The sequence below is a fragment of the Mobula birostris genome, chromosome 3, assembly GCF_030028105.1.
Source record: "Mobula birostris isolate sMobBir1 chromosome 3, sMobBir1.hap1, whole genome shotgun sequence".
Taxonomy (NCBI): domain Eukaryota; kingdom Metazoa; phylum Chordata; class Chondrichthyes; order Myliobatiformes; family Myliobatidae; genus Mobula; species Mobula birostris.
In genome coordinates this window covers 170,722,358-170,750,308 of record NC_092372.1, presented here as the reverse complement: position 1 = coordinate 170,750,308, position 27,951 = coordinate 170,722,358, and the positions used below count along the sequence as shown (strand labels likewise).

Below are 27,951 nucleotides of genomic sequence, written 5' to 3'. Positions count from 1 at the left end.
AGAAAGCAAATTTGTCCAGAGCACAGAAAAACACTGTAAATGATGGAAGCAATCACCAGCTCCTAAACTACCTACTGGCCCACCCCACCTGCACCAGAGTCTGCGGATCCCATGATGGGGCTCATTGGGCATGGTTGGCAGCTCATCTAGAAGGAAGCCTCTGACGTCAAACCTCTGCTACCTTGTGGCTATACATACTCATGGAGAAGGCTTTGAGAGTAAGCCCAGAGGAAAAATCCAGAGCGGGTGTCCCTAAGCCCTCATCAGTCATATTGGAACTTTTAAAGCTTTGGTAGAAGCAGGTCATCTTGACCCAAAGAAACCAGAAGATAAAAACAGATTTGAAATTGAAGAAGGCATGATTTGTGTTAATGAAGAAGGATGAATTTCTCTCCCAGTAGTTTTATTCATTCATAGTGCCCCATTAGTGCTTAATTCATTCTTATTTTAGTTGTGTATACTTTTCCTGGACTCACCATATAGTTTAAAATTTTCACATTTGCACAACATTGCTTGTCAGTGCATTGGAAGTATGTGACCTTTATCCTATTTGTTTCCTTCTCAGTAATTGTTATAGTAGATTCACTATTCGCTAGAATTTATTCTGATTTTAATTATCTTGCTTGCTGCCATTCATCCCTGATAATCAAAGTGAGTTGTTAGTCTTTCCTTTTTGGCTTTCTTGCACACTATATTAGGAAGAAATCCCATACACATTATCTGAACTCCATTCCCTTGTTCGCTTTTCCCAACACTGACGGCCAGTTAATTTCAGGATAGCTGTAATTTCTCATGATTATTATTCCATGTCCATTGCTCATTTTCCTAGTTTAATGTAGATACCTTCTTTCTGCTATTAGGCTATCTGGATTCAGTGGGAGTGGTCCTTATTTATAGTTACTTATCCCCTATGATCTGTATTTAATATTTGTTTACTGCTTAGTACTGCTTACTATTTTTCTATTTTTAGCTGGTGGTGACATAGTGGTTAAATTACCAGATTAGCAATCCAGAAGCCTGGACCACCAATCCAGAGTCTGTGATCAAAACTGTAGAATTTACATTCAATTAATAAACTGGCATTAAAGACAGATCTATAGTTAAAACAGGCACCAAAAACCAAAGGATTGTTGTGAAAACCCATTTGGTTCATTAGCATACTTTAGGGAAGGAAATCAGGAGTTCTTAGCCAGTCTGATTTGTATGTGACTCCTCACGTCTAATAAAATGTAGCTTACTCATAAAATATCCCTGGGGCAATTAGAGATGGGCAGTAAACGCTGTTCTTTCTATCAATTATCAGATCTTAAATTTCCCAGCGAACAATAGAATGGAATAAATGCCATCATACAGATATTACAATAAATCTCTAGGATATGTATATGTTAGAATTGGAATTGGTTTATTATAATCACATGTACTGAGAAAGCGTGAAAATCCTTACTGTGTGCCATCCAGTCAGATGATTCCATACATCAATATATTGAGACAGGAGAAAAGAAAACAATGGAAACTGCAGTATTACAGTTACAGATAAAGTGCAGTTCATATTCTTAGAATTGAGATTTTAAAGAGCAAAAAAGCCATAATAAGTGAAGCCACTGACCATGGATATCCCGTCCTAGCTGTCTAGATACGCGAGCCAGGGCACTACAATATGGAGTGTAAGCTGTTGCACTTGTAACAACAACTCCTCTCCACATATCTGACGAACCCAAAGGAACGGCAGAGACCAATACAGTTTGGTACCAGCAGCATTGCAGGAGTTGCCAGTCTGTGTGAACTCAATGAAGGACTGCCTTAGGGACTCCTGCTCCGGATTTTTCCCTCTGGGTTTACTCCTGAAGCCTTCCCCTTGAGTGGGTATAGCCTTAAGGCAGTGGAGGTTTGAGATCAGAGTTCTCCTTCTCCTAGTTGAGCTGCCATCCTCAGCTGATGAGCCCCATCTATCAGAAGCAACTGGTTTTAAGGTGCCAATAATCCACCTTTGCCCCTTCTCCTGTCAGTGGAAACGATTCCACTGGGCCTAGTAGCTAAGCCACACGTGAAGGCCAGGAACTGGACTTGGTTGTCAGAGACTATTTGAGGCATTTGCCTTTGGGAACATTTATTAGGCAGTGGGAGCTTATTCCCACTGCCACGCTGGATACAACAGCCTTAAGGAACCTTGATAAGTGTAACAAATAGATCAGCAGCTTGCAAAGAGTCACCATCCTCTGGCATAGAATTAAGGCAAGGCAAGGCAAGGCAAGGCAAGGCAAGGCAAGATTATTTGTATAGCACTTTTCAAACACAAGGCAGTTCAAAGTGTTTTACATAAAACAAGATATAAAAATCAAACATCAAATTTCAGACAATATAAAGAGAGTAAAATCACACATAATAAAGAAATAGAAGTTAAAGTGCAGGAGATTCTAATTAAAAGCTACAGCGAAAAGGAAGTTTTAAGCCTCGTTGTAAAAGAGCCTAAAGTTGGGGCAGATTTCAGATCCTCTGGAAGGTTATTCCAGATATGTGGGGCATAGTAACTAAAAGCTGCTTCACCATGTTTAGTTTTAAACCTGGGGATGGTAATCAAACCCACCCCAGATGACCTGAGAACTTGGGAAGGTTCACAATGCAGCAAGAGATCGGAGATGTATTTTGGCCCTAGACCATTCAGTGCTTCATAAACCAGAAGTAACATTTTAAAGTCAATCCTCTGACGGACAGGAAGCCAGTGTAGTGATCTGAGAGCTGGAGTGATGTGTTCTACTTTCTTGGTCTTACTGAGAACTCTAGCAGCACGTTCTGAATGAGCTGCAGCTATCTGGGGAAATTTTTTACAGAGACCTGTGAAAACACCTTTACAATAGTCAAGCCTACTAAAAATATATGCATGGGCGAGTTTTTCTAAATCTTGCTGAGACTTAAGCCCTTTAACTCTCGCTGTATTTTTAAGTTGGTAGTAGGCTGACTTTGTAATTGTGTTAATTTAAGTCGGAGTCCATCACAAAACCAAGGTTTCTGACTTGGTTTGTGGACTGTAACGACAGGGATTCTAAGTGAGCACTGACTTTTAATCGTTCATTTTTGACACCAAAAACAATTATTTCAGTTTTCTCTTTGTTTAACAGGAGGAAATTTTGGAACTTTCAATCAGTGGTTTGTTCAATACAGATTTTTTAGTAACCGTATGACACCATAGTCACTTGATGACACCGTTGTATAAATCTGAGTATCATCCGCATAATTATGATAAGATATTTTGTTGCTCCCCATGATTTGAGCTAGTGGGAGCTCATGTTAAACAGAAGAGGCCCTAGTATGGACACGAGGCACTCTGCAGGTCATTTTTGTTTGGTCAGATATGTAGCTACCAATTGATACAAAATAGTCCCTGTCCTGTAAATTCAATTTAAACCACTTTAGGACTGTATTGTAAAGTCCCACACAGTTTTCCATCTGTCCAGTAAAATGCCATGATCATCTGTGTCAAAAGCAGCAGAACCAAAACTGAAGTTTTATCATCATCATGTTTTTAGACGATGTCATTTAAAACCTTAACCAGAACAGTCTCAGTGCTATGGTGTTGTCAAAATCCAGACTGGAAAGCATCTGTACAGTTGCTTAGTGCTAAAAAGCTGTTAAGTTGTTGGTAAACAATCTTTTCAATGATTTTACTTAAACATAGTAATTTTGATATAAGCCTGTAGTTATTAATTACTGAGGCATCTGGTTTGTTCTTTTTTAAAAGAGGCTTAATAACTGCAGGGTACAGTGCTTTGGGTAGCAGCCTGATAGAAGAGAAGTGTGGACTATTTGCAGTATGTCTGGTGCCACGCAATTAAAAACATTTCAATAAAAGTTTGCAGGTAAAATGTCAAGGGAACGGGAGGAGGATTTCAGGTGTAGCACAATTTCTTCGAGTTTTATAGTCAATAGGTTTGAACTGTGTCATCTTAACTAAGTTCTAAGTGAGGGAAAGGATTGCACTGACTTCTGACCTGATGCAGAGACGCTGACAGCATGTCTAATCTTCTGAATTTAGTCAGTAAAAAAGAACACAAGGTCATTACCTGACTTTGTAGATAGAAGTTCGGGCACTACTGATACAGGAGGATGCGTGAACCTATCAACTGTAGCAAATAAGGCATGTGCATATTGCTGTTTTTGTTTATAATATCAGAAGAAGGACTGCCTTGCACATATCAACTCTAAGTTATAAATACAAAGTGTTTCTTTATAACTGTTGTAATGGACCTGGTATTTTGTTTCTGCCACCTGTGTTCAGCTTTTCAACACTCTCTTTTTTGGAGGTTAACCAGCAAGGTGTTTCTCCGTGGTGCTTTTTTCTTTCTAGAAATTACTTTTGTGGGGGCAATTGCATCAACGACATCTGTACTTTTAGAGTTGAGATGGTCTACAAGATCATTGACAGACACGAGAGAGGGCAGGTGTGAGAGAAAATGCCTGCTTGAATAATACCTTGGTGTTTTCAGTGATAAACCATTTTGTGATTACCTCTGTTTGAGCGCTAGTGGATTGAAACATAGTAATTTAAAAAAAAACAGAAAAGATTAGAAAGACCAACATCAGTTACCACAACCTCAGAAATGTTAAGAACTTTGGAAATGAGTAGGTCGAGATTGTGGCCCTTGCGCTGTGTGGATGCTGTCACAAGTTGTGTCAGTCCATGGGTGTCCTGGATGCAGAATAGTTCATTAGCTCTACTGCCCTTGGGGTTATCAACATGAATATTAAAATCACCAACTATGACTACCCAGTCAAAGTCAATGCAAACAATAGACAGTAGTTCAGAAAAGTCATCAAAAAAGGTTGCAAAGTATTTTGGTGGCATATATGTATATATATATATATATAGTTAAAAATAAAGCATGACAGGAAGATTTCAACTGAAGTGCAAGATATTCAAAAGATGCAAATGTTTCATATGATATCTGCTTACACTGATAAGAATTATTAAACAAAATGGCTGTTCCTCCCTTTTGTTTCTTTATCCAGGTCTTACTTATCAAACTGGAATTAGGAGGAGCTGATTCGATAGGAACTGTTGTATGATTGCTTTAGTCCAGCTGAATCTCTGTTAGAAACATAAATCAGATATTAAAATTAAGGAAAATAATAACATAAGTGTATGCACTAATACTTACTCTTTAATTTGTTCTAAGTTGCAGACATCGACCTTAAAATATCAGTCAATTTTTGGAACTTTTCCAAATTGCAATGTTCAGAAATACATGAAATATGTATGACCAGCAATCAATAAGCATTAAGTTTTCACACCGTTTATCCACCATTAGTTGTATATCTTTATGTTCTATCTAAACATACATTATGGATCAGTATTAACTGGAATCATTAATTTTTTGATGTAATCAATTTGTTAAACTAAAGTGTAATTAACAAAATAGGCTAAAGGCAGTTTTGAATATATTATACTCTGATGCTCAAACCTTTGTTTTATGAGATGTAGATGCTGCTAATAATATTAAACATATGAATTGTATAAGAAGACGAATTAAGTATCATAAGTAGGTGAAGAAGAACAGGGCTGCCCAAAAAAGAAAGGGACAATCTATTTGGGAAAAAAAAATTGGAATGTTAAGTATCCAAGTTTCAAAGTGCTGCTTGTATTTTTCATATTAGCAGGTTTTTTTGAAGACTGGTTCTTGTTTGTGCTAATGCCTGCTAACCCTATTCCATAACTCTGGAAGATGTCCCATGTCTGACATTTTCCTAACAACATAGTTAAAACATAGTTAAACCTTTTGTCACAGAGGGTGGTGAAGTTCTGGAATTCTCTACCCCAGAGGGCTGTGGATGCTAGATAATATGTGGTATTTAAAGTGGAAGCAGATATCCCATGTTTGAAAGATCAAAGAATGAAAAGCTGTGGAAACTGGCAGAGAAAAGGAAATGAGGCCTGGGTTCAATCCACCATGATTATACTGAATTGTGGGACAGTCTTGAGGGGTTGAGTGGCCTTTCCTGTTTCTATTTTCTCACATTTTTATGCTTGGAGCCCTGCGAAAGGAAACTTGAAAGATAAGTGATAGAGTTTTAGAGTGATGCTGGGTGGTCATAGCCTTGGATATGAACCACTATAGAACATAGAAATCTACAGCACATTACAGGCCCTTCAGCCCACAATGTTGTGCCGACCATGTAACCTACTTTAGAAACTGCCTAGAATTTCCCTAGTGCATAGCCCTCTATTTTTCTAAGCTCCACGTACCTATGTAAGAGGCCCTTAAAAGGATCTGTACTGGGACCCCTCCTCTTTGAGGTTTTTATAAATGACCTGGATGAAGAAGTGGTGAGTTATAATGTATCTGCTTCCACCACCACTGCCAGCAGTGCAATCCACACTCCCACCACTATCCGCGTGAAAAACCTACCCCTGACATCCCCTCAGTACCTATTTCCAAACACCTTAAAATTATGCCCCTTCGTGTTAGCCTCTGGCTATCAACACGATCAATGCCTCTCATCATCTTATACACCTCAATCAGGTTACAGCTCATCCTCTGTCACTCCAAGGAGAAAAGGCCAAGTTCACTCAACATATTCTCATAAGGCATGTTCCCCAATCCAGGCAACATCCTTGAAAATCTCCTCTGCACTCTCTCTATAGTATCCACATCCTTCCTGTAGTGAGGTGACCAGAACTGAACACAGTACACTAAGTGGGGTCTGACCATGGTCCTATACAGCTGTAATATTACCTCATGGCTCCTGAACTCAATCCCACAATTGATGAAGGCCAATACACCGTATGCCTTCTTAACCACAGATTCAATCTGCGCTGCAGCTTTGATTGTCCTATCAACACGGATCCCAAGATCTCTCAGATCCTCCACACTGCCAAGAGTCTTACCATTAATATTATATTCTGTCTTCAGATTTGACTTCCCAAAATGAACCACTTCACACTTATCTGGGTTGAAGTCCATCTGCCACTTCTCAGCCCAGTTCTGCATCCTATCGATGTCATGCTGTAACCTTTGACAACCCTCCACACTATCCACAACACCCCTAACCTTTGTATCAACAGTAAGCTTACTAACCCATCCTTCTACTTCTTCATCCAGGTCATTTATAAAAGTCACAAAGAGGAGAGGCCCCAGTACAGATCCTTGCACCATTGGTCACTGACCTCAATGTAGAATATGAACCACCTATAACCACCCTTTGCCTTCTGTGGGCAAGCTAATTCTGGATCCACAAAGCAAGGTCTCCTTGGATCCAATGCCTTCTTACTTTCTGAAGAGGCCTAGCATGGGGAACCTTGTCAAATGCTTTACTGAAATCCATATACACTACATCCTTTGCTGTTCCTCCATCGATGTGTTTTGTTACATCCTTAAAGAATTCAATCAGGCTCGTAAGGCACGACCTGCCCTTGACAAAGCCACGCTGATTATTCCTAATCATATTATACCTCTCCAAATGTTCATAAATCCTGCCTCCCAGGATCTTCTCCATCAGCTTAGCCACCATTGAAGTCAGACTCACTGGCCTATAATTTCCTGGGTTATCTCTACTCCCTTTCTTGAACAAGGGAACAACATTTGCAATCCTCTGGTACTTCTACCTGCCCTATTGATGATGCAAAGATCATTGCAAGAGGCTCTGCAAACTCCCCCTTCGCTTCCCACAGTAGCCTGGGGTATATGTCATCTGGTCCCGGTCACTTATCTAACTTAATGCTTTTCTAAAGCTCCAGCACATCCTCTTTCTTAATGTCTATATGCTCAAGCATTTCAGTCCGCTGTAAGTCAACTCCACAATTGCCAAGGTCTTTTTCCCTGTTGAATACTGAAGCAAAGGTAGAAGATAGTGTTAGGTTGGAGATAGGCTGACCTTCTGGGGAAGAGAAATAGGGTCACCTCAAAGTTGTGGACCTCAGACTCAACTCAGGGACACCTCAGAGGGGCTGGGTGCATTAGCAGTCAAAAGTGGGTTGGTGAGATGGTGGAAGAGGAGAGATATTTCTCCTGGCTCCACATTCAGCAAGCTATTGTATCACAGGAAAACTGCAGGGTAATTCTCCAGCAGGGCCATCAGTAATGGTGGTAGGTGCCAAAAGGCAAATTAACTATGAACAGGGAAAGTTGTGGAACTATCTACTAATGGCTACTTCAGTGTTGGTTGTTCTATGTTTTTATTCACAACTTCGAGTGATATTCTTTGGGTGGGATGTCCCCGATATTGCTGGCTAACAATTTGGGAACCTTGGAGGTGCAGTATTTAGGCAGTAAGTCAAATCTGTCTTTGTATTATATTCACTCATTTCGAAATTTATTGCTGCCATTAAGAATTTTCTTTGTTTTTTTTTTCTCTTTCGTTCTTTCAGAATTGTAGATACGCTGAAGGTTCCCCCTAATCATACATTTGGTGTCCTGCTGCATCCTGATGAGTATGGTAATGATGTAAAGTTAAACTGATATTTCCAGATGAATAAACATGCCAGATTAACATTGGCATGTACATTGGTTTAAAGTGGATGAACACTAAGATATTATCTTGAAACTTTAAGCTTCATTTGCATATATATATGTATTTATTTGCACTTCTTTCTTTGGAAGTAGAGAGTTCACCTTGGTTAATTTTCATGAGCTGACAGACAAGTCTGTAGTGTGGCATAAATCTACTATGTAAAGCCTGAGGGATATTCCGAGGTTGTGAGAGGTCATCCTTTTTTCTACCAGCAGAGAGCATCTACGAGAGATGCAAAAGGCTGAGTTATGACTCTAGAAATAATTGATTTGGCTCACATAGCATTGGAAAGTAATGCATTGTGAGCTGTTTTATTAAAAAGCTTTATTGTATTTGGCTATTGTGATCATGAGGATAAATTTCTAATTATTCAAATTACCAGTAATAGAATCCATACCTTTTATATGAATACAGATACTGACACTGTCTGATTTATATGTTCTCTTACAACATAAGACAATTGGAGAGTTGGAACGTGGAATATTGATGAGATTCTCATTGATGGAAAGTTCATAAGGATTTAATAATGTTGGTTTTTAATACTGAGAGAATTTGGATAGTTACATGTGGCAGTAAGTAGGCAATTCTGAGACAAGAGCTTGAAAATGACAAAAGTTTATGTTTTAATAAATTAATATACCAATGTAAACAATCCAAGGGTAATGCAATATTCTATGATAAGGCAATATTTAATTGACTTTAAATTCCTGAAGTTCCTGGAGCAAAGTAAAATGGAATATCATGGGAACTGGAGTAGGCCACAGCTCTATGACCTTGTTCTGAAATTCAATTAGAGCAATTTTTATAGAGACAGTGATCATCATGAATGAATTAAAGCTCTCCTAGTTGTGGCACTTATTATGAGATGTCTGTGATTTAACATCATTGTGGTTGGTGGCTTTCCTAGCAAAAGTTGGATTTTGCTAAATACTTGAAGCAAAAGCTTCTTGTGTACTTTGCAATGAACAAGACCTGGAAAGACTAAATCATACCTTATACCAATCAACATGTGTTAAAATCAATGAGCAACTAACTTGCAAGCCATGAAGATTCCTTTAAATTATGTAATTTCTAAATGTTAAATACTGTACAGTTAAGTGTCTGGCATTGCACCCGAGATCACAAAGGCATAACATACAGATTTGTGCTATAATATGTCTAATATTGGTTAAGTGCAAACATGTTTTTCATTATTAAAAGCAAAAATTCTCAGGCAGTTTGCGTCGAGAAAGGAATGAAATAAATGTTTCAGTTCAATACCATTCATCTATTTTACTGAATTATTTTACAAATTTGACTGAGTGTATTGCAATCTGAATTGAAGCAAATTGGCACCATTGCTCTAGATGAATCTACGGAGCTGGAAGTTGCAATCAAATTCTGAGCACTACAGTTATATGCAAATCCAATGAATGTCTCTATTCCATGCATCATTGCAATGAATTAATTTTTTATTTCAGGAGTTGGAGATCTTATTTACAATAAGATTCCTACTAAATTTAACCGAGAGAAGGATAGGGAAAAGGGCAACTTAAATACTATTCGTCAGCATTTAAAAAAAGCTAACTTTCAGAATTTCAGAACACTTCTTGAAGCTTTTAAACATTATGACAAAGTGAGTAATTTACTTATTAGCTTTCTGTTAATGTTATAAAAATGTAACAGTTGCACAGTTAGTACTCATTTTTAAATTAATGAGCAAGTAAAATCTGATTCCAGCAATTAGTGCTTTTGTTTTCCATTTTTATTTTAACCTTAATCTAATTATTTGGCTAATGAACAGTGTGCTGAGAATAATACATAACCTTACAAGAACATGTTTTGAGTTTTGGGTATGCAGAAAGTATTTAACTTAGAAAGTATATAATGAAGTTATTTCTGATAGAAATATATCTGTCATTATTTTGAGAACTAGAGAAGCTTCATGGAATGAAAGTTGTACTATGTGTCAGTCAATATATCTTTTTATAGGTTAATATCTGGACCAGACTTCTTAAAATGCTAGGTTATATATTTAGGAATAAAATAAGTTCTCAAGAAGATAGGAGAATTCCAAATCATAAAGGATAATAGAACATAGAACATAGAATAGTACAGCACAGTACAGGCCCTTCGGCCCACAATGTTGTGCCGACCCTCAAACCCTGCCTCCCATATAAGCCCCCACCTTAGATTCCTCCATATACCTGTCTAGTAGTCTCTTAAACTTCACTAGTGTATCTGCCTCCACCACTGACTCAGGCAGTGCATTCCATGCACCAACCACTCTCTGAGTAAAAAAACCTTCCTCTAATATCCCCCTTGAACTTCCCACCCCTTACCTTAAAGCCATGTCCTCTTGTACTGAGCAGTGGTGCCCTGGGGAAGAGGCGCTGGCTATCCACTCTATCTATTCCTCTTATTAAGAGTTAAAAGTTATCTGGATTTAAAAAATATATATATAATAGAACATAGAATAGTACAGTACAGTGCAGGTCCTTTGGGCCATATTGTTGTGCTGACCTTTTAACCTACTCCAAGATCAAACTAACCCTTCACCCCCACATAGTCCACCATTTTTCTTTCATTCATATACCTACCTAAGGGTCTGTCAATTGTCCCTAATGAATCTGTCTCTACTACCAACTCCAGCATCCAGCAGTGTGTTCCATCTACTTAATACTGTGTGTACAAAAAAACAGTTACCTCTGACATTCCCGCTATACTTTTCTCCAATCACCTTAAAAGTATGTCCTCTTGTATTAGCCATTGCCACCCCGGGAAAAATGTGCTGACTGCCCACTCTTATCGTCTCATAACCTCTATCAAGCCTCCGCTCATCTTGCTTTGCTCTAAGGAGAAATCCCCTGGCTAGCTCAACCTTTCCTCTAAAGACATGTTCTATAATCCAGGCAACACCCTGATAAGTCTTCTCTGCACTCTCCCTGAAGCTTCCACATCCTTCCCAAAATGAGGTGACCAGAACTGAAAACAATAATCCATGTATGGAATATGTTATGTGGCCAACTTTATAGGATCAATGGACTTGGACCCCAAGATCCTTCCGTTCCTCCACATGTTAAGAATCATGCCATCAACCTTGTACTCTGCCTTTGAGTTTGACCTGCCAAAGTGTATCACTTCATACTTTTCTGGATTGCACTTCATCTGCCACTTTTCAGATCAGTTCTGCATTCTATCAATGTCCTGATGTAACCTGTGTCAACCTACTACACTATCCAGAACACTACTGAACTTGATGCCATCTGTAAACTTACAAACCTACCCATTTGTGTTCTCATCTACAGTGGTGCTAGAAAATTTATGAACCCTGTAGAATTTTCTATTTTTGCATAAGTATGACTTAAAATGTGATTAGATCTTCACAAGTTCTTAAACGAGATAAAGAGAACCCAATTAAATAAATAACACAAAATACATTATACTTGTTCATTAATTTATTGTGACAAAAGATGATTCAATATTACATACAATTGTTGGAAAAAGTACGTGAACCTTTGTTTTCAGTAACTGGTGTGACCCCTTTGTACAGCAATAACTTTACCAAATGTTTCCGGTAACTGTTTATCAGTCCTGCACATCGGCTTGGAGGAATTTTAGGCCATTCTTTCCTACAAAACTGCTTCATCTCTGGGATGTTGGTGGGGCTTTCTTGTATAAGCTGCTTGCTTCAGGTCCTGCCACATATCTATAGGTTTAATGTCAGGATTTTGACTCAGCCATTCCAAAACACAATTTTTAAATTCTTTTTAAACCATTCTGTTGTTGATTTACACTTGTGTTTTGGATCGTTGTCTTATTGCATAATCCAACTTCTATTAAGCTTCAGGTGATGGACCGCTACCATGACATTCTCCTGTAAAATGTCTTGATACAATTTTGGATTCATTGTTCCCTCAACAATTGCAAGCTGTCCAGGCCCTGGGGCAGTAAAGCAGCCACAAACCATGGTGCTCCTTCCAGCATACTTTACAGTTAGGATGAGGTTCTGGTATTGGTGTGCAATACACTTTTTCCTTCCAAACATAGCAATGTGCATTTCTGCCAAAAAGTTCAACTCTTGTCTCATCTATCCACAGAACATTGTCCCGGAAGCATTGTTGAACATCCAGGTGGTCTTTTGCAAACTTGAGACATGCAGCAATTTTTTTTTTGGAAAGCAGTGGTTTCATCCGTGGTGACCTTCCATGAACACCATCTTGTTCTGTGTTTTTCTTAAAGGAAACACATGAACAGAAACTTTAGCAAGTTCTAGAGATTTCTGAGGGTCTCTTGCTGTTACCCTTGGGCTCTTTTTCTCCTCCTTCAGCAATGCAAATTGTGCTCTTGATGTGATCTTTGCAGGTTGTCCACTCCTAGAGAGAGTAGCAACAGGACTGAATTTCCTCCATTTGCAGACAATTTCTCTTACTGTGGACCGATGAACACTCAGGTCTTTAGAAAAGCTTTTGTAGCCTTTTCCAGCTTGATGCATCTCTACAATTTTTCTTTTAAGGTCCCCTGAAAGTTGTTTTGACCGAGGCATGGTATACGTAAGCAGATCGTTCTTGAGAAGAGCAGGCTCTGTCAGTAACCTGACTTTGAATGTCTTTTTTTTTTCATAGGGCAAAGAACCTTTCCAGTCTACATCTCCAATCTCATCTCATTGATTGGAGCACCTGACTCCAAATAGCATTACCCCAGAGGTTCATATACTTTTTCCAACAAATACATGTAATATTGGATAATTTTTCTCAATGAATAAATGAACAAGTATAATGGTTTTTGTGGTATTTATTTAATTGGGTTCTCTTTATCTCGTTTTAGGACTTACCTGAAGATCTGATCACATTTTAGGCCATATTTATGCAGAAATAGAGAAAATTCTACAGGGCTCATAAACTTTCTAGCACCATTGTAATTTATTTATATAAATCATAGAGAGCAAGGCCTCCCAGAAGAGATCCCCCCGGAACACTACTAGTCATATAACTCCATCTGATACCACCCTCTGCTTTCTTTGGACAAGCCAATTCCAAATCCACACTTTCAAGTTTCCATGGATCACATACTTTCTGACTTACTGTATGAGTTTACCATTGGGGACTTTGTCAATCACTTTACTAAGTTAATTTACACACCCACTACTCTAATCAATTTGTTTCGTCACCTCCTCGAAAAAGTCAATCAGACTTATGAGGCATGACTTGCCCCTCACAAAGCCATGCTGACTACCCCTGATCAGATGATGCTTATCCAAATGTTCATAAATCCTCTCCAATATTTTGCCCACCACTAATGTAGGACTCGCAGGTCTATATCTCCCAGGATTATCCCTGCTACCTTTCTTCAACATTGGTATTACTCCTGTGGCCAGTGTGGATTCAAAGATCATTGCCAACAGTGAAGAAATCTCTTCCTTCACTTTCCATAGTAACCTGAGGTATATCCCATCCAGCCTTAGGAATGACCTATCCTAAAGGGAACCTCCTTTCTTTTATCCCGTTGTCCATTCTCCTCTCCTGCAGCCCTTTGCCTTTTCCAGTTGTCACTTCCTGGCTTCTTTCTTCATCCCCCTGCCCCCACCCACCTGGCTTCAGCTATCACCTTTTAGCTTGTCAACCTTCCCCTCCCCCCACTCTTTATTCTGGCATATTCCCCTTCATTTCCAGTCCTGATGAAGGGTCTCGGACAAATCGTTGACTGTTCATTCATTTCCATAGATGCTGCCTGACCTGCTGAGTTCCTCCAGCAGTTTGGCTGCGTTTTCAATCCTAATTTTATTTTTGTCAGAACCTAACACATCCTCTTTCTTAACCACAACATCTTCCAGCACATTAGCCTGTTTTATGCTGACCTCACATTTGTCAAGGTGCGTCTCACTGAGGAATGCTGAAGTAAGTTATTCTTCAAGAACTTCCCCTACTTTCTATGACTTCAGGCACATGTTTCCTCTTTCATCTCTGATCAGCTCTACCCTGACTTTAGTTCTCCCGTTCTTCACATATGTGTAGAATACCTTGGGGGTTTCCTTTGTCTATGGATGGGAATAAACAGTCAAAGTTTCGGGCTAAGGTCCTTCATCCAAGACTTCATCTCAATCCGAAACGGCAACTGTTTACTCCTATCCATAGATGCCGCCTGACCTGCTGAGCTCCTCCAGCACATAGTGTGCATTTCTCAAGACTTCCAGCATCTGCAGCACCTCTTGTGTCGAAGATCAATTTGTCACTTAACATGTATAGCTTGTGAGAATTTAGCTGTACTGTGCACCCCTAATTGCCTAAAGCCCACTCACCCACAATCAATCAGGAATTTGTTTGCATATTAAAGTGAATGGATGGAAACTCATGGAGATTTAATTTGAATATCTAATGTATGATTCTAATAGTCAGAGCCAAAATGATTGATTTCTATTGTTCGTTTGTTTGATCCTATCCAGAATGGTGATGGTAAAATTGACCGAGAAGAGCTACGAGATGTCTGTTTACAATTTAACCTGAAGTTAGACCCCAAAATGATGGATGAATTATTTGACTACTGTGATGTGGAAGGGGTTGGCACCATCAACTTCTTAGAGTTTGCAAATTTTCTGAATTGGAAAGATAAAATGCCTCTGAGAGAAACAGAACAAAACATTATTACAAAAGGTACACCTGTGCTGCATATTTTGCAAAAATTGTAAATGATGGAAATATTATGCAAATCAGGCAGTGTCTGTGCAGAGAAGTGTAGAGTTAACTTTAACTCTGTTTTGTTTACTATAGATGATATGTGACAGCTCTTTTCAGATGTCCATATTAACTGATTTTTGTTTTAACAATCATATGCTCCTTTATTAACGAGAAACTAATTCTTCAATAGGAAGTGCGACAAACAAAGATGGCACTGGGCTGGTAGCACCTGACGATATTGTACCATTAGAAATTGGTAGCTCAATCAGGACACTCAGAACTATAACCAGAAAAGAAGATAAGTCTAATGGCCACTATCGTACAAGCTCTTCACTGATCAATGCAGTTTTTGGTAGTTATTCACCAGAAAGTAAGTGTTCAGTTCTATTTTCTTAACAGATAATATTATTTTATATGAAAATTTTGTATTTTCATGTAGAATATACAAACTAGTTAAGAATAACTTCAAGTATTTCGAGTATATTTATTATCATAGAATGTATAAATTATACAACCTTGAGATTTGCTTGCTCACAGGTAGCCACAAAGGAAGAAACCCAAAAGAACTCAATTAAAAGGAAAAAAAAGAATAAATATAAAAGACCAACACTCCATGTGCAAGAAAAAGAAAACAAAATATACAAGCCATGTGTGCGAAATCAGCTCTCGTCCCAACCAACACCCTGTCTTTTCAGTCTATCTGGGCCAGCGTTTAAACTGACCCAATAATGGAGCAGCGGAAGTCTCTGCACCCTAGAGGGAGGAGTGAACATTGTTGGGAGTGAGTGAAATTGGCTCTCACCTCTGATCTGGGCCAGCATTTAAATAGTCAAAACAACGCATTATACCTCACACTAGAACCCAGGCATCGCTGCTGCAAAAGATTTTGGGCCTAGACCATGCTGCCCAGCGACTCACTCTGGGCCCAGAATTCATCACCTAGCTCAAAGCCACTCTCAACCTCTTCAAATATTTGGAATTTACAGTTTCATGCAATGACATGCTTGTCTCCTATATTGAGTGTTGGCAGCCTCCTCTTACTTCTATTTTTCATGTTCTTATGCTCCACTGCTCTGGAAGATAGGGTGTGATCAGAAGAACATGAAGATGTGCATTTATTTCAGTGCTCTATGATTAAAAATTGGCACCACTCCAGAGATTCCACAGCAGACTTCCAGTGTGAGTCATATTTGCACGTCTGAGGTTACTTTCATGCCTGACCTTCTTTAAGTGACATCATTTCCTGAGTAACACTTCTTTTGGAGTGGCTGGGAATGGGATAAGAGAGGAGGTTGTTCATTGATTCACATTTTCCAAGAAAGGTTCTGCCACCACTGAAGTGTGCAATGGATGCCGATGAATAAAATGGTTGTTGTTGCACTTAAAAAAAAACAAACACATTTATCTCTCAGCCATAGATCAGAGATATAGTGAACCTAATAGGAAATCGTTTAGGATGTGAAGAATTTTGAGATTTATCTTCCCAAATTTTCACAGGATATTTTCAACAGAAGAACATATAGGTATATGGTGTCATCCTGATTTTCAGCTATGCCTTTGATGGAAGATCAAAGAAAAAATAGCATAGGTGTTCGTGTAAACAGTTACCATAGCTATTTTTTTTTAATAATTCAACAATGACATCATGGAAATTTCAGGTGCATTAATCCATGTTGTCTACAATTCCAAATCCATCATTGGTTTTCTTTAATGTATCTCTAGAATTAATAAGCTTGAGCTGTTTCTTTCAGAAAGAATTTGTCTATTTCTTTTTAAAACAACACATTTCATTTTCACCACTGTACTGGCAATAAATTATCATTTTTTTTCTATTCTCACAGAAATGTTATTGTTCATCTGACATTCTGAAACTCTCTCTGTAGTCCCGGGTCTAATAACCATTTGGAGAATTTCTTCAGGTATATATGTCCATGTCCTTGAAATTGTTTAAGACCTTTATCAAGTTTCTTTACTCTTCTCCTTTTCTGCAAAGAGAAAAGAACCAATTCTTTAACCTTAATGAATTGAAAATTGGCCATGCACTTGGCTGCAAAGTGAAAAGCACCTATTCCTTAAGCTTAATGAATGGAAAATTGGCCATGCCCTTGGATTTCTGATGATTGGACTTTATCCTAAGATGGTGCTGGAGAGATACAGCGAAGTTTTGTGGGCAGCTAGCAAAAACTACTAACTATTCTACCAGATATATACATTTTATGGACTACAATCACTGCAGTCTGCAGCCTGTAATTTCCCTTTGCGAGTTATGGTTTTGAGCCTGGCGTTTCTGCAGTATCCCGAAGGATTCAGTGAACTGTTGGGAATGCAGGTTTGGTCACGGCAGCCATCGCTGGAGTGGACTTTGGGCTGGATTGAAGTGGCGAAGCCTGGGCCCAAGAGCAAAGAGTGAGCGGATGTATAGCTGGTTTAAGCACTGAGCCAGATTAAAAGGATTAACGTGCTAAGGTTGAGGGCGAAGGATCAACCAGTGTTCAGCTCACTACTCCATGGAGCTTCACACTCCTCAGTGCTGAACTGGCTGCGTGGCTCTGCATTAATTTTCGGGGACCCTGCAGTTCATGTCCTGTGTATTATTTGTTTACTTTTTAATTGTTTGCACAATTTGTTCTCTTTTCGCACGTTGCATGATTGACAGTCTTTTTTGTGCGGATCTTTTCATGGATTCTATTGTGTTCTTTGTTTTGGGGATGCCATCAAGAAGATAAATCTCAAGCTTGTATATGGTATATGTAATGTATGGCCTACAGTATAATAAGGGACAACTTTATGTTGTAGGGACACGTCGTTGTGTGCGCTATTAGGCACGTATTGAGCATGCGCTATTAGGTGCGTATTGATCTGTATGTGTGTGCGGAGTTTGGTTTCAGCCAGTAAAGAACCATGAACCTTAGCTCAAGTCTCTGGCGTTTTTATTAATAGCATTGTTGTGTAACAAGGCCACAAACATAACAAATTTGTGACGAGGTTAATGAACCTACATCGTATCGGAACACCGTGTTTTAATTGATAACGACATTCGGAGGAAGAGTGCAAGGAACGAGCCAAGGAGCAGGAGAAGGAGGCAGAGTGAGGCTGCGAGTCTGAAAGGAAACGGAAGCACAGCCGGGGTCGGGAACGTCGTGAGGCCAGGAGACACAGTCAGAGCCGCAGCACGTCCAGCCGAGACCACAGCCAGCGCTGACCCCCATGGGTCTGCCTGCCCCAGAAGGGAGATAAAAAGGAGCGACACACACACATCTAGATGGAGTGTGCTCGTGGCCTAGCAAAAAGGTCACGTGAGTCAAAAAGAAAACAAGGGGAAAACGGGGCTAAATTATCATAACAAAGATGGTGATGATTGGAACCATTATAGCATTTGATAGTGGCATTGAAGACTGGGCAACTTACATTGAAACAGTTATATTGTGAGGCTAACAGTGTTTATGATGAAAAGAAAGCCAGCGTCTTACTCAGTATTATGGGAGCAAAAACATGCGGCCTGCTACGGAGCTTGTTAACCCCTGAAAAGCCAGCTGACAAAACTTTCAAGCAAATAGTAGACACTCTCCAACAGCACTTAAGCCCCAAATCACTGGTCATTGCTGAAAGATTTAAATTTCACAATTGGAATCAGAGCAAAAATGAAAGCATTTCTGAATATTGTGCTGAATTGCGCAAATTATCAGAATATTGTCAATTTGCAGCTGGTCTATCGGACGCATTGAGGGACAGGTTAGTGTGTGGCATGCACTGTGAAACCACACAGAAGAAGCTTCTGTGTGAAAGAGAACTTACATTTGAGAAAGTGCTAAACATTGCAATATCAACGGAAACAGCGGAACGGAGTGCTTCCGAGATACAACAAAAATCTCTGGAATATGCCACAACTAAAATGTCACTGAACAGAAATGAAGGAAAGGAATGTTACTGTTGTGGGAATAGGTCACATGACCCAGACGACTGTTGGTTTAAAGAAAAAGAATGCAGAAACTGTGGAAAACAGGGCCACATTGGCAGAGTATGCAAAGCTAGTAAACAGCAGGAAAAGGGAAAAATACAGAGAAACAAGAAACCCCAGAAAGGAAAATACAACAAGGTACACAAAATAAAAAAAGGCAGTTCTGATGAAAACGACTCTGACGAAAGTGAATTATTTTGTCGGCAACTTCACAGCGTGAAAGAGACAGATGATCAAAGAGTAATATGGATCACTCCACAAGTGGAGTTGGACACAGGCTCAGCTTTAACAGTGACCTCGGTACATGACTACAAAGGTCTGTTTTCGTACATACCTTCGAAACGACCTAAACTTCTACTAAAGACTTACACAGGACAGAAAGTGCATCCCAAAGGCAAAATTAAAGTGACAGTGACCTACGGAGATAAAACACAACAATTGAACCCCTGTGTACTGAAAAATGGAAGACCACCGTTGCTGGGATGTGAATGGCTCAGGAAAATCCAGTTGGATTGGCACACTTTCAAGGCACTACATGTGTCAGCAAAGGAAGGCAGCAAGACGACATCTGAGAGACTGTCACAAATACTTGCTGACTCTGAGGAAGTGTTCTTGAAAGGAATAGGAACACTTCAGGGCATGAAGGCAAGGATTGAGATTGAGGAAAATGCATGTCCAAAGTTTCACAAAGCCAGACCAATGCCATATGCAATCCGTCCTACAGTAGAGGCAGAGCTGAAAAATCTGGAGCAGACTGGGGTCTTGTCAAAGGTGGATTGGAGTGAATGGGCCATGCCTATTGTTCCAGTGATGAAGAAAACTGCCAGCACAAAACCAGGAAAACCAAGCAAGGTGCGCACATGTGGTGACTTTAAAGTGACTGTTAACCCAGTTCTCTGCACTGTACAGTATCCTCTACCCGAATTGAGGACATTTTCGCTTCCCTGTCAGGAAGGAAACATTTCACAAAAATCGATTTGACCCAGGCTTATCTCCAAATGGAAATCGATGAAGCATCCAAGAAATACCTGACAATAAATACACACAAAGGACTTTACCAGTACAACAGGTTGGTGTTTGGGATAGCATCAGCGCCTGCAATCTGGCAAAGGGCAATGGACCAGGTCCTGCAGGGGATTCCAGGAACTCAGTGTTACCCGGATGACATCATTGTCACCGGCAAAGATGACAACAAACATCTTTCTAACCTAAAACAAGTGCTCACCAGGTTACGAGAATATGGGCTCAGAGCTAATCGACAGAAATGTGAGATTTTCAAAAAGGAAATCTCATACGGTGGGCATGTGATCAACAAGGGTGGCTTACACATGTCTCAAGACAAGATAGAAGCGGTGCTTAAGGCACCAGCACCTGAAAATGTGTCTCAGCTGAGAGCATATCTTGGTCTAGTGAACTACTATCACATGTTCTTGCCTAACCTATCCTCAGTCCTATACCCACTAAATGCACTATTACAGACAGGAACACAATGGAAATGGACTGAGAGCTCTGAGAAAGCCTTTCAAGAAACTAAAAGACTCATAACTTCAGAAGGGGTGCTCGCGCACTTTGACCCCTCCTTACCAATCCGACTAGCTTGTAATGCCTCGCCCCATGGGATAGGAGCTGTGTTATCGCACAGGTTTCCAGATGGCTCACAAAGACCAATAGCCTCAAGAACACTAACTTCAGTTGAACACAACTACACACAGATTGACAGAGAAGCCCTAAGCCTCGTGTGGGGAGTCAAGAAATTCAATTACTACCTGTATGGCCAAAAGTTTATCCTGCTGACTGACCATCAGCCTCTCGTGTCAATCCTCAACCCAAGAAAACACGTTCCAGTGATGACAGCACAAAGGCTGCAGCAATGGTCTCATTTCTTAGGAGGTCACATGTATGACATTGAACACAAGGGGACCAAGCAACATGACAACGCAGATGGGTTGTCATGTTTACCACTGCCGACTTCAGAGATAACTACACAAATGGATTCAGCAGAGATCCTTCACACAACAATAGTCGAACAATTACCAGTAACAAACAGCCTCTTTGAAAAGGAAACACACAATGACCCCATGTTGTCAAAAGTGTATGACATCACGGTAAAGGGATGGCCAGCGCAGGGGAACACACTGTTTCCAACCTTCACAGCGAGGAAGGAGCGGTTTTCAGTGTGTCGGGGAACTCTAATGTGTGGTTCATGAGTTGTGATTCCTCCCAAGCTATGCACCAGAGTGCTGGAGGAACTGCATAAGGGGCACCTGGGTACCGTGAAGGTGAAAAGTCTTGCCCGTGCCTATGTGTGGTGGCTAGGAATCGATAAACAGATTGAGGACGTGACCAAGAACTGCTCTGGATGTCAAAAGATCCAGAACATACCACTACAAGCCCCTCTCCATCCATGGGAGTGGTCCTCATCACCATGGCAACAAGTGCACATCGACTTCGCTGGACCATTCATGGTATCTTTTTAATCACCATTGATGCACATTCCAAATGGCCAGAGGTCATCAAAATGAAGACAACCACATCGGAAAAGACCATTATAGTGCTGAGGACCATGTTCGCCAGGGATGGCATACTAGAACAAATCTGCACAGACAATGGACAATAATTTGTCTCTGAAGAATTCCAAAGTTTTGTGAAGAACAATGGAATCAAGCACTTTACATCTTCCCCTTACCATCCATCCACAAGTGACTTGGCAGAAAGATTTGTACAGACATTCAAGAAAGCCCTCAAGGCAAGGGACAGCAAAAATCGACCACTGCAACACAAGATGGACAACTTCCTCCTTGCCTATCATAATGCAGTACATGCAACCACTAACCCGACTACAGCGATGATGTTTCTGAACAGGAATCTGAGGTCCCACATGGATCTTCTCAAACCAAATGTACGGCGTGATGTAGAGAACAGACAGTTCAAACACTTAAATGCTAAGTCAACACGGAGCTTCAGTGTGGGACAGTCAGTTCTTGCATGTGATTACCGGACTGAAAAGTGGCAACCAGGCATAATTTCCGCCATAGATGGGCCACTGATGTATAGAGTACAGGTGGGAGAGAACTTATGGGGATGTTATGTGGACCAAATCCTGGATGCTCAGGTGAAAAACACAACAACACCTTGCCCGGACATAGAAGCAAACACTCCCGATGTGACCACATCAGCCTTCTCCACAGATAAGCCTGTCATCAGTGCTGAGGATCCACCTGAGGTACCTGTGGAGACTCATTCTCTGAAGCAAACACTTCAAGTCAGACTTTACCCGGAGATGCAGAGGAGACCTCTCCAGAGACTTGAGTTATATATGGGTCTTAGGGCAAAAGTAAAAAAAAAGGAAAAAAAAACAAAAGAAAAAAAGGGAGCTTGTTATAATTTAATATTATTATGTTGCTTTGTTATGATCTGATATTATTAAGTTACTAAGTAAACAAATGTTAGGTGTTTGTATGTTAAGGGTAGACATATTTGTTTAGCATAATGACCCAGTTAAAAAAAACAGTTGATACATTATTAAAATAAAAGTGGAGGAGTGTACTGTATGGCCTACAGTATAATAACGGAGAACTTTATGATGTAGGGACACGTCATTGCATGCGCTATTAGGCATGTATTGAGCATGCGCTATTAGGGGCGTATTGATCTGTACGTATGTGCTGAGTTCGGTTTCTGCCAGTAAAGAACCATGAACCTTAGCTCCCGTCTCCAACATTTTTATTAATAGCATTGTTGTGTAACCAGGCCACATACACAGCAGTATCCATACTTCGATAATAAATGTACTTTGAACTTTGATCTGAGGTTCAGCATTTTTGAAATCTGAAAATGAAAATATATCCTAAGTGATTGTGTTAGATGAGAATGAAGTTAGTTACTTGAAACTGAAAGTTTACTATGGGCATCAAAGTCAGATAATCTATTGGAAAGAACTATAATCCAACACCAAGATTTATTGGAATTGTAATTTTCAATTAAGTTACAGTGCATGTCAGGAATATATCTGTCGTTAATGTCTAATTTTGATTAAAATATTAAATAAGAGTCCCTTGATGCATTATTTCTTTATATTTTGTTTCAAACAGATTTTCAAACCTGTGGTGTACCTACTATTCGTACTGACTTAGCAGCTCCTCGTTTTCGTCGTATTAGTGATACGATTAACTATGGTGATGAGGCAACTGCTTCAGCCTTGCTAAATCCTTCTATCTTTGCTCAAAGTCAAGTTTATGAGAAAGACTTGTTTTTAGACAGGCCCAGAGAAGAGGTAAGTCATTAGCAGCAACATTTAACTCATCCTAGTCCAAACACAGCAAAGGAAATTTGTATTGCTCAGAATGATGGATGATTGTTGTATGACAAAAAGGTTTTGTGTTAGAGAAGGTAGATAGAAAATTGGTGAGAGCTGGTTTGAGGGGCTGATGCCTCACTCATTCTCCATTATATCTCTTTCTCTGAGTTGTACTCAAGGTTGAAAATGCTCCAAATATTTGGTCAGGACTTTGGTAAATTCCTACTCTGTACAATCAGAATGTAAGTAGTACTACAAGCTAAATTGGAACCAGAAAACTTGCAAAAACTCGGTGCCCATTCAGTTGTGGCTGAATTGAATAGTGTTGGATAATGTGTGCTAGGATCTTGAGCTGTGATTAGCCCATGCCTATTCAACCATGGCAGGCCACACATGAAATTTGAGCTCATAACTAATGATTTCAGTGATTATCTCATGATAAATATGCTTTTGATTTCCCTTGGATATCAGCAATTGTCTTAATTTTATGAATTGCACATTTCATGATCAGTGCCGCACATAAATAGGATAAATATGTTGTAGCTGGATCTAGTGGTAGAACATTCAAGGAGACACTAGAGCTGGCTGGAAAAGATAGTAAAAATGATGGTAGAAAAGAGGGTGTCACATTAGCATAGTGGTTAGTGTAACACTTTATAGCACCAGCAATTGCGATCAGAGTTCTATTCCCACCACTTTCTCAAAGGAATTTATACATTCCCCCTGTGCCTGTGTGAGTTTCTTCTAGGTACTCCGATTTCCTCCCACATTCCAAAGATGTACTGGTTAGGGTAAGTAAATTGTGTGGGCATGCTATGTTGTGCCAGAAGCATAGCAACACTTGCGGACTGCCCCCAGCACAATCCCTGGACTGTGTTGGTCGTTGACCCAAACGATGCCTTTCACTCTATTTTTCAATGTTACGATGTACATATGACAAATAAAGCTAATCTTTAATCTTTAAATCTTTAAGAAAAGAACCTAGGCAAGAGAGGACACTGAGATTTTCTGACCTGGAGTTCAATGGATTAGCCATTGGATGATAACCATGGCGATCAATGCAAGGAATCTAATGTGAAGGATCAGGAGGCGGTACTGAAAAATGTTCAGTGGTCATCATCCAACTGCAGCATGAGCCTCAAACGCTGCTTAGCGTATTGCAGCATCACTACCTAATGGCCGACAATCTCTTTTGATCAGGACTTGGGCATAACTTGATAGGGTAGCATATCCTGCATGCATTTCCAAGCCTCATCACCATAGAGATTTCTTGTTATTGAAACGAAGCACCCAAATCCATTCTTACCAGCCTTTCCTGTTTTCCTAACTATTCTCTCTCTCTTTCTCTGTTTTGCTTTCTTGTCACTATTGATTCCTCTTTCTTGCTTTTCTTTTTCTTATTCACTCTCTCTGGTGACCCAGAACTGACAACAGAAATATACTGAAAAGTGTGCTATTGCAACTATTTACTCTGCTAGAATAGAGAATACTGACCATAATTTGAGTAGTTTTTGCTCTTTGGCAGCAGCGGAGAAGATATCTAGGTACAGTATACACAAACATGCTCATACATAAGCTTCTTTTTAACATTCCACTTCCCACAATCTTCTCTACGTTATAAGTACCACATGCATTTCCTCTGTCCCATTTTTTCCCTTACCATTTCTTTGCCCTCCCCTTTCTCTTTCCAGCATTTAAAAAGTACAGATTGGCCTTTCAGTGGTTTAAAAGCTTGAGAGAAAATGGTAAGGCACGGTATCACTCAATCTGGCACCCAAAATGGACAAATTAAATCCAGATATTCTGCATTGTAAACCGGTTGGATTGGACACATGATCTGCAAATAGTGAGTGACTTGCTATGTGTAAACTGGACAGAGTAGATAGAAATGCTGGCTCATCTGCAAACACTCTGCTGTTCTGGACCTAGATTAATATTAAAAGGGACAACCTACAAGAACATGCCCGGTGAAATGCAATGGCAGGCCTGCAGAAAACATGGAGTCAATGCCAGGGGTCCTTGGAGGAAAAATGTTGTGCAGTATTTTCTTAGTGTTTATCCCTTCCATTGTTTAAGTAATGGCTGACTGGATTTGAGTCTGCAAGTACAAACAGAAATGATCTAATATTGAGTAGTCTTATGGAAACTCAAGTTAAGGGGTTCACATCTTTGGGTACCAATGATCAAAGGCGCATGGGAGGTATCATAACAGCCTACCTGTTTGGTATCCGAGAGGTAATTAGGATTGTTGAGGTACTTCTTTAGGAGCGTGTCCTTTGTTCTATAGAATATGAATATATTTCACTCTCCATATAGTTTGTGATCTTTTCATTGTCTCTCTGCTAATGTTCTTCTGTTGATCTGTAAGCAAGCCATATCATTGGCATCTCTAATGAAGCAATCCAGACCTTCTCTGTCCAAAGCAGCTTTGTTGTCATCCTCCAAGGATGCCTATAGCCTCCTTCACTGCATTCACCAGTTTTCTGAAGCTACAAGAGACTACGCAGAAACATCAGTGCAAGTAAAATCATGCAGTAGACAGACTCTAAGTAGTGCATGGAGTGATTAGATGATATTTCTAAGCACTTTTGCAAAATTAGAGAAATCTGGAGTGTAATGTTAATTTAGGATTGAATTTCATTCTGTCATTGTTATCAATTAGGTGGTGAGATGTTCAGCAGCAGAGCAAGGAATTGTGGAATGGGGAGTTGGCACTATGTTAATTTAGTGTGCAGTGTGATGAACTGTAATGTATCAGCCAGGCCTGAAGGGGAGCGGTGTGTGTGTCTGTGGGTGCGGGGATGTGGAATCCATGCATTTCCTTCTTGCTTTTTCTCCATACCCTACTCCTCAGTTGCTTGCAAGAATTAAAGCTGCATGATATTGGCATTGTGTAATATTAGAGCAAATCACAGTGAATTTGGAGATCCACTTTGCTTTTTACAGCAATACTTCTCCAGATGATCCCAGGCAGTAGAAACCTATTCTGGGATCCCCAATTATTGCTGCTCTGGCAGCTGGCAGCAGGACTTTAGTTGCTCTTGTGTGAAGATTGCAGACTGAAGTTTAAAAACAAATCAGGTTGTTAGAGGATAAAGCCCTTATTCCACATAGCTGTGCATTGTCTTAGCATGGTTACTCAAATATGGAGGGCATGGTAGAATAATGCAACATAAAAGCATTGTGGTTGCTAACTTGACACCAGATGGTGACTATACTAATATGCTATGTATTGTTACATATGAGTTGTATATCAAAATTTCTTTAAGATGTTGATTTTTGTTTTAACTAGCTGGTCTCTTAAAGTAGTAGATGATTTAATATAAAATGCCTTTATTTTATTTCATGAATATTTGTGTTTAAGTATGTTATAACCTTTAGTAATTTTCAATCAAGTGCATTCAAATAATCTTCTTTCAACTTTCCTTTTGATGTTTAAATCATCTTTGCAGATACAGTTTTTAATCACAAAGAATGCAGTAATTTGGTCTTGAATTTGCATTGACAGTTATTTCCATCTTTACTGCATTAGATAAAGCAAATATTTTGTAAGGCTGGAGTGGATATGTCCAGAGAGACCTTTGAAGAAGTATGGAAGTGTGCTGCCAAGAAACATGCAAAGGGAGAAGTTTCTGTGGAGACATTCCGTGAGGTTCTGGATGAAATTCAGACATCAGCGACTTCAGCTTGTTGAGGATTTGTAATTTCCCTGACGAATTTAAGATTTCAATAATATTAAATGCATGAGGTTTTGTAATTGTTTTTGAAATTTTTGAACAGTTTCAAGATTTCAATTTGTGCTCATTATGGACGCAGCATTGAAAACAAACTTTGCAGGTTAAAAAGTTAGAACATTCTTCTAAATGTAATTAGTCTTATTGTAGATTTGGAACAAAAATCAGTCAGAATCTGTCAGAAATCATGCAATGAGCTTCAGCTGTGTTTGTGGTTTGTGAAGGCCCTATAAGTACTTTTACGTATGAAAGGAAGTAATGGGTTTTTAAATGATAACATTAAAATATCTGTATAACTCTGCAGTCTGTTTTAAAAGTTATTTTCTTTCTGGCAAGTTTGTAATATGGTTGTAAAAAGCACTCCCCCCACCCCCCCAAAAAAAACTCCTTGGTATTTACTGAATAACATTTCAACTCACAATTGCACTTTTGTTAAATGAATGTGTGATTTTTTTTCTGTGAAATACAAACAGGCAAAAACAATTTGAGGATGAATTTTCACATTGGTTCTCCAAACCAATTTTTGCTGTTATTTTGTTGGAATATCAATGAGAAGCAGTAAATGGCAGATGTGGAAAGCCTCCTTTGGAAATACAGACCTATTATTTTGAACAAGAAGTTGTCTGTGGCTGTATGTTTTTGTATCGATGTGAGACTCTTTGTTGAATCACTGATCATTTGCAACAGCACTGTTTAATGTTGTTAAATAGCAAAAGAGTCTTTTAAAAATATAATGTAAAATTGTAGCTTTCATGTTTCTAAATGGACTATGTTGAAGGGAGCAAAAATTGAGAAAGTTTGGTACTA

The 27,951-nt window shown here is 39.5% G+C and overlaps 1 protein-coding gene across 3 annotated transcripts in view; it reads left to right on the top strand.

Annotated features, from left to right (window-relative positions):
* efhb (EF-hand domain family, member B) overlaps positions 1-27,751 on the top strand; it is a 67,048-nt gene extending 39,297 nt beyond the window's left edge. For all 3 annotated transcript variants that reach the window (XM_072252013.1, XM_072252012.1, XM_072252014.1), the window contains 6 exons: positions 8,360-8,427; positions 9,963-10,117; positions 14,924-15,131; positions 15,346-15,525; positions 23,205-23,386; positions 26,943-27,751. In XM_072252013.1, coding sequence (XP_072108114.1) covers positions 8,360-8,427; positions 9,963-10,117; positions 14,924-15,131; positions 15,346-15,525; positions 23,205-23,386; positions 26,943-27,104 — 955 coding nt within the window. In that variant the 3' untranslated portion in view covers positions 27,105-27,751. The remainder of the gene's footprint in view (positions 1-8,359; positions 8,428-9,962; positions 10,118-14,923; positions 15,132-15,345; positions 15,526-23,204; positions 23,387-26,942) is intronic.
* The last annotated feature ends 200 nt before the right edge of the window (positions 27,752-27,951 follow it).